This window comes from Euleptes europaea, chromosome 16, assembly GCF_029931775.1.
Source record: "Euleptes europaea isolate rEulEur1 chromosome 16, rEulEur1.hap1, whole genome shotgun sequence".
Taxonomy (NCBI): Eukaryota; Metazoa; Chordata; class Lepidosauria; order Squamata; family Sphaerodactylidae; genus Euleptes; species Euleptes europaea.
The window spans coordinates 11934155-11941857 of record NC_079327.1 but is presented as its reverse complement, the minus strand read 5'-3'; the positions used below and the strand labels follow the sequence as shown (position 1 = coordinate 11941857).

The 7703-nt window shown below is 45.0% G+C and overlaps 1 protein-coding gene across 1 annotated transcript; it reads right to left on the bottom strand.

Moving 5' to 3' along the window:
• Positions 1 to 3750: 3750 nt before the first annotated feature.
• LOC130488374 (2-oxoglutarate receptor 1-like) lies at positions 3751 to 7222 on the bottom strand. Its single transcript, XM_056862035.1, has 2 exons — positions 7108 to 7222; positions 3751 to 4790 (listed from the first exon to the last, which is right to left on the bottom strand). The coding sequence occupies exon 2, from the start codon at positions 4771 to 4773 to the stop codon at positions 3793 to 3795; it is 981 nt and encodes a 326-aa protein (XP_056718013.1). The 5' UTR covers positions 4774 to 4790; positions 7108 to 7222; the 3' UTR covers positions 3751 to 3792.
• Positions 7223 to 7703: the final 481 nt, after the last annotated feature.

Genomic DNA, 7703 nt, shown 5'->3' with positions numbered 1-7703 from the left:
TCCACCTCAAAAACCTCCACCAATAGTGAAGAGGGACCTGGCAACCCTATCTGTAGCCGTCACCTGTAATTGGAGAGCTTCTTCACATAAATGAATCCTGATTAAAAGTTTCATGTTTATTTATTTATTTGCACCCCGCTTTTCTCACCAAAGGGACCCAGAGCAGTGCACAACTCCTCAAGCTCCACCCCTGAAATCTCCAAGTATTTCCCAATCTGTCAGTAGGGTTGCCAACCTCCAAATACTAGCTGGAGATCTCCTGCTATTACAACTGATCTCCAGCCGATAGAAATCATTTCACCTGGAGAAAATGGCCGCTTTGGCAATTGGACTCTATGGCATTGAAGTCCCTCCTCTCCCCAAACCTTGCCCTCCTCAGGCTCCGCCTCCAAAATCTCCAGGTATTTCCCAACCCAGAGCTGGCAACCCTATCTGTCAGCAATGCTTAAGCAGATGATGGGAAGGAGGGCACCTTGGCCATCTTCTGGGCATGGAGTAGGGGTCACTGGGGTTGTGGGGGGAGGTAGTTGTGAATTTCCTGCATTGTGCAGGGGGTTGGACTAGATGTCCCTGGTGGTCCCTTCCAACTCTATGATTCTATGAACCTGGAGCTGGCAACCCTATCTCCAGCTTAGCTTGCCCAGCCCCTTCACTGAGGGTCTCCTCCAGCCCGGCCTGGTCTCAGTTGCCTGCTGGAGACCCTGTGCTTTTCCCCCCTGGTTGTCCAGGTAGAGAATAAGACCGCGCCCCAAGGCTCTGAAGGACCTCCTGTTCTCACGTAAATTTTCCTGACCCTTGAGATCCTGTTCAGATACCCCTGGGTTTGGAGGTGGGCTGCAACTGGAGATAAGCTCTTTTCTGTGGTGCCTCCTTCATGATTAGGGTTGCCAATCTGCAGGTAGTGGCTGGAGCTCTCCTGGGATTATAACTGATCCCCAGGTGACAGAGATCAGTTCCCCTAGAGAAAATGGCTGCTTTGGAAGGTGGACTGTATGGCATTATACCCTATCAAAGTCCCTGATTGACTTTTAGGTGCTTTGTTAAAGCAATGTTATCCTTTTAATGAATGGCATCTACTTACTACTAATGTTAATGCTCCAGGCCCTGTTTTAGTATTGGGAATTTATGGCTCAGTAATTGATTTTGTTTGATAGTAATTGATCATCATGTTTTATTTGTCTATCAGCCACCTCAACACGCTTTAAGCAAAAAGGCTGGCTATAAATACGCTAAATGGCAGGGTAAGTTATGCCTTGCTGTCTGACACAGAAATGTTCAATTTGTGTCCTCTAATATGTTATCTAGTGCTTTAGCTAAGCTTGTGTTTTTAAGTGTAAATACTATGCTAGACAGGGCTTTTTTTTTTTTTTACCGTGCATAAGAGCAGCAGCCAGCTATGTGGAATTTAACCCCACGGTTCCCCCCAGTAGTGATCCGAAGCGGCTCACAGCCTCCTCTCCTCCACTTAGTCTACACAACAACCTTATGATAAGAGTTGCCAGGTCCCTCTTCGCCATCGGCAGGAGGTTTTTGGGGCGGAGCCTGAGGAGGGTGGGGTTTGGGGAGGGGAGGGACTTCAACGCTATGGAGTCCAATTGCCAAAGCAGCCATTTTTTCCAGGGGAACTGATCTCTGTCGCCTGGCGATTAGTTGTAACAGCAGGAGATCTTCATCTAGGACCTGGAGGTTGGCAACCCTACCTATGATGTACGTTAGGCTGAGAGTGTGTGGCTGGCTCAGGGTCACCAAGCAAGCTTCCACAGCAGAGTGGATTAAAACCTGGCCCATCCAAATCCTAGTCTGATACGCTAACCGCTAGCAGATACCACGGGTAAACTGGGAATTTAGACCAGACTGGAAGCAAACCAAACTGGGTGGCCACAGTGGCACTGCCAGCCAGTATTGCTGGAGTTCCTCAGCTCAGACTAGGGTTGCCAGGTGGTCCCTCTTCGCCACTGGCGGGAGGTTTTTGGGTGGAGCCTGAGGAGGGTGGGGTTTGGGGAGGGGAGGGACATCAGTGCCATTCATTCCAATCACCAAAGCGGACATTTTCTCCAAGTGAACTGATCTCTATTGGCTGAAGACCAGTTGTAATAGCATCTAGTACCTGGAGGCTGGCAACCCTAGCTCAAACTCAGCCAGCAGTACCAATCATGAGTGTGGTTCACCTGTCGCCAACATCCGCACTTCCACCTGGGGTTGCCCACTCCGGGTTGGGGAATTCCTGGAGATTTGGGGGTGGACTTTCAGAAAAGCAGGGTTTGGGGAAGAGGAGGGACCTTAATGAGGTCTAATGCCACAGAATCCCCCTTCCAAAGCAGTCATTTTCTACAGGGGAACTGATCTCCATAGTCTGGAGATCACCTGGAGGTTGGCAACCCTGCTTCTACCACCCAGTGGCCATACATGCAGAGGTAACAGTTGAGCTGACACAGATCATCACTGCAGCTGAGAGGCCTAAACCGAGCAGGCCCTGCTGGCCCGGCAGAACTGTGGGTGCTTGGCTCCACTTACTTCTGGTTGCCAGGGGCTCTTCAGTTCTGTCAGCAGTGGAAGTGCTGCTTGGTTGAAGCCCCTCAGCAGCCGTGATAATCTGTGTCATCTTCCCTGTTGCTGTCTTCCACCCAACCCCAAGTTAAGTTAAATGGCCATTCTATTCTTGCACGCCCTTAGGGTTGTTAGGTCCCTCCACACCACTGGCGGGTGCTTTGCTGGGGTGGGGGGCGTCCTGCGTCACTTTCAGGTTTACCTTGGAGGCACCAGCATCGTGTGGGATGTCCTAGCACATCCCTCCAAAAACACTATGGAAACCATAGAGAGTCTGGGGGGAGAGTTCTCGAGCATCCCCGTCGCTTCCGGGGTTAACCCGGAAGTGATGTCATCATGCAGTGCACACACTGCCACCCCTCAGCTGTAACGTTGCCAGTGGGTAGGGTTGCCAACCTCCAGGTGGCGGCTGGAGAACTCCCGTTATTACAACTGATCTCCAGCCGATACAGATCAGTTCACCTGGGGAAAATGGCCACTTGGGCAATTGGACTCTATGGCATTGAAGTCCCTCCCAACCGCAAACCCCGCCCTCCTCAGACTCCACCCCCAAAATCTCCAGGTATTTCCCAACCTGGAGCTGGCAACCCTACATGGGAGGCCCACAAGGAAGGCAGGAATTCTATCCCTCCCAGCAACTGAAATTGTGACATACTGTCTATGAACATGGAGGTTTCATTTAGCAATGGTGGCAAACAGTTGTTGAGAAATCTCTCCTCTGTGGTTTTTTATAATTCTCTTTTAAATATATCTAGGCTAGTGGCCATCACTACAAATTGTGGTAGCAAATTCAGCGTTAATTGTCCTGTGTGTGAAGAAATGCTTTCTTGCATTTGCTCTATTATTTGTTGCCAATCAATTTCATTGTGTGACCTCAAGTTCTAGTATTACAAGAGACGGAGAAAAGTCTTCTCGGTATGGATTCTCCATACCGTGCATAATTTTATAAAGTTCTTTTATTTTACAAGCTTTGCTTCTGTTAATGAGTAAGGGTTCAGCAACTGTGTCCGACACAATTGCAACAGAAAAGTACGATAAGAATGGCTGGAATCCAGAACAACAATCACACATGACATTTGGGGGAAACAAAAGGAAATATGGAGAACATTTTATTTCCAGGATTACCTCCAACAGCTTGCATACGAACAGGCCTTACTTCTCTGCCGAAACTTCATTTGTTTAGAGAAAATTCATACGTAATCTATTATTTCAGGTCTTTGACAAATAACCGTTTTAAATCCGTCTCTACTTTTTAGTCATCTTTAAGTTCAGCTTACAGATAGAAAGAATGGCGTGCTGAAAATTATCTCCCAGCACAACATACAATATCAAGTTCCCAAAGGTGTTTAATGATGCTAAGGATTTTGTCACAGTAAAAACGTCCCGGATCTGCTGCTCGATCTTGCAACTTACAGGATGGATCTTTAACTCGATGCGAACCCCTCTAAAGATGTGAAAGGGCAAGAAACACACATAGAAGACTGCCAGGAGGACAATGGCCAGTGTGCGAGCCTTTTGCTTGAAAGACGTGTGAGTATGAGGCCCTTGAGCTAGCTTGTAGATAATCACAGTATAGCAAAGAGTCACAAGCACTAAAGGCAAAAAGAAAGCAAATGTCGTCAGGAGCCAGTTGAACAACCGTATACTGTCCAGGTCTTCCGAATTGGTCAGGTCCAAGCAAATGGATTGGTTCTCCCTTTCTTTTACAGTGATAAAGTGGATCATCGGGCTGACCATCAACAGGGAGACGACCCAGACTGAAGCAGAGGCCATGAGGGCCCATCTCCGTTTCTGAATGGAGAAGCAACTCATCGGGTAGACGACGACGAAAAAGCGGAAGAGGCTGAAGCAGGTCAGGAAGAGGATGCTGCTGTAGGTGTTGAAGTAGAAGGTGAAGCGGATGAACGTGCACATGAATCCCCCGAAGACCCAGTGGTCTCCATTGATGGAGTAGTGTATCAAGAACGGAAGGCAAGACACGTACAACAAGTCCGTGATGGCCAAGTTCAGCATAATGATAGTACTGTTTTTCCAGGGCCTCATTTTGAAGATATATACAAAGATGACAATGATGTTCCCGGGGAAGCACACCAGAAAGAGAATGCTGTAAATTATGGGGATATAGAACTTCTCAAATGCGAGCCTTTCATCCGAACAGCTCCCGAAAGCCGTCGTCCGGTTTTGCAAAGAGGAGAAGTTGGCCAGGCCTTCAGAGTCCATATCCATGATTGTGTCATTTAATTCTTTAAGAGAGAAACAAAAAAGGTTAATTTTTAGATGGTCAGACCATGCAAATGGGCTTAAAGTCTCTCATTATGACTGTACAGTTATAAAGTACAGGTAACTATCAGGTTCCAGCACAACATTTAGCCTAGCAGAAATAAGGCTCAGAAGAAGCAGAAGTGTGCTGTTGCTATCTTCCACCAGTGGGTGAAGACTTTTTAGTTTTGTTTGGCATTCCCTCAACAATCCCTCCTTCCTAACCAAATTTTAAAATGTTTCTTACATGCCCAGGGTCATGCTGATCGCCACTTTGGGGTCAAGAAGGAATTTTCCTCCAGGCCAGATTGGCCAGGGATCCTGGAGGGTTTTTGCCTTCCCCTGGGGATAGAGTAGGGGTCACTGGGGGAACAGGGGGGAAAGATAGTTGTGAATTTCCTGCATTGTGCAGGGGGTTGGGCTAGATGACCCTTGTGGTCCCTTCCAGCTCTATGTATCTATGTATTTATTTTAACTCTTTTGTAGCTATTTTAACTTAAAAAAATCTTTTAAAAATTGGTTTAATGATGTATGTTTGAGAGGGTGGTTGATTTTAATAGTTTTATAATGCAATTTTTATCATGCATGTTTTAAATTGTTAGCTGCCTTGATGGCCCTTGTAAGGGCAGAAAGGCGGGATACAAATTTTGTGAATAAATAAAGAATTTTTTTCTGTGTGATATATAGAAATGGTGAGGAAAATTTAGACTAATGTTATGAGAAACCAATGCAGATATAATGTATTCTTTAATACATTCTGACTGAAGAGCAGACCAACCTTTCTCATCATTTGGAGAAAGCTTTCCTGTTTTGCTACCAGAGTTGTGGGAGGAGAATACCTCAGTAAAACTGGTGACATTTATGAAGCTCATTCCTCACTTAATTTTAATCTGGTTGGTTTCCGACTATGTGCTATTGAGAACAGGAGAGACTGGGGAAGCTGGAAGGAAGTACTGATGGTGATATATTGTTGGAGTAGTCAAATGCAAAGGAAAACATGCCTTTTGCGTCTTTAATAATGATATAGAAGAAGGACCTCTGGCAGATACAATTTTAAATTTGGACAAACCACAGGGACTTCTCTAATGGCGTAGCTGAATGTTTTATGAAGTGGGGGGGAACTGCATTGGGAATATGGGTTTTGTGCAGTTGAGCATATGGGGTTTCATAGATTCATAGAGTTGGAAGGGACCACCAGGGTCATCTAGTCCAACTCCCTGCACAATGCAGGAAATTCACAACTACCTCCCCACCCCACCGCCCCCTACTTCATGCCCGGAAGGGGCAAAAAAGCTTTACACAACTTCATGCATTGCCCCCGAAGAAGCCCTTAGCTATCAGATTCAGTTCTCCATCTGGGAAACAGAAATCGCTCCTGCAAGATATTTTGTGAGGATAAATGAGCCAGCAAAAGTCTCCTAGCCACTCTGATCCATTATTACTACATTTGTCCAGGTCTAATAAACTGTGCCAGCTGCGATCCTCAGCACAATTACTAGGGAACAAGGCCCTCTGAGCTCCCTAGAATTTCTTGCTGCATAAACATTATTAGAACAAGCACTGCGGATATCAAGGTGTGATTCTGAAATCCATATTGATTCTGAAATAAACGTTCACTTCATTCCTCAAGCTATAAACACCCAATACAGATTTCACATTTACATGAGACAATGATATGCTGTTAGAAATCTACAGATATTCTAAAATGAAGTAGAATCAACTTTGTGGTTAATTTGGCATTTCTAATCTTTGTTTTAATCCGTTTTTAAGATAAAAGTGTCAAAATTCATCTCCTGAAACTGATCAATTACAATTAGTCTGAGCTTTACTAAGAATCTAAAAAGTATCTTAGCATAGGACACAGCAAAGATGAATTAGAACAATACTACGGCTTTTTTAAAAAACACAAACATCAGATCTGGAACATTCTGCTGACATTACATCACTCTCTAGCTAGAATATGACTATGGAATTGGTGATTTATGCTGTTATTCCAGATACCTTTTAAAAGTATTTTTAGTCTGATTTCTTCCATTTAATATAATGTCAAAGTTACTACATAAAAAGGCAACTTTTTCAGTTGCTTTGAGTCAAATTATAAGATTTGTGTGGAAAGCAAAAGTCTAAGTTTCTTCCTGGTCTGTTGCTCCCTGCAGCAAATTGCAAGTTAAAAATCTGCTGAAAGATGACCGTCCATGCCTAAGAATTGTTCCCTCTTTACAGTATCTCTGTCTCATTTAATGCAGTCATACCCGCACGCGATAAATGTCCAAAATTCGACAGTGGAAAAATTCCAGTTACCTGGGAATTCATTACAGACTCGCTTCTCTGTTCCATTGTCTTGGCAAAATACGATGTACCTTCCCAAGTGAGGAATCCATATAGACTAATAACTTTGGATGAGTGCAGCACCTCTATAGCTGTGGCTACAGTTACTATATAGCTTGTGAAAGAGGCGTGTGAGTGGGTTTATATATCAGCGGCCAGGTCTGCCTTCTTTTGCATTTTCTTCCTTCTCACTGTTTGCACCCCGTCTCCAATAGCAGGAACTGGCAATCACTCTCTGATAAGCAGCAATCTGTGTGTTGCAGAGAGCGATTCAATAGTTAATGGATTCAGATCTGACCTATATTGACATAATACTGACACAGTACTATATTGACATTAGTACTGATATAATGTGATCCGTGTCGTTGGAGCTTGACAGAATAACATGAGCCAAAATCCTTGCTCCAAATGGCTTACAATCGAGGAAATAACCCTTTTCACGGGCCCAGCATGTACAGCATTCAATTTGTTGGATGGGTGGGCTGTGGCTCAGTGGTAGAGCATCTGCTTGGCATGCAGAAGGTCCCAGGTTCAATCCCTGGCATCTCCAGTTAAAGGGACTGGACAAG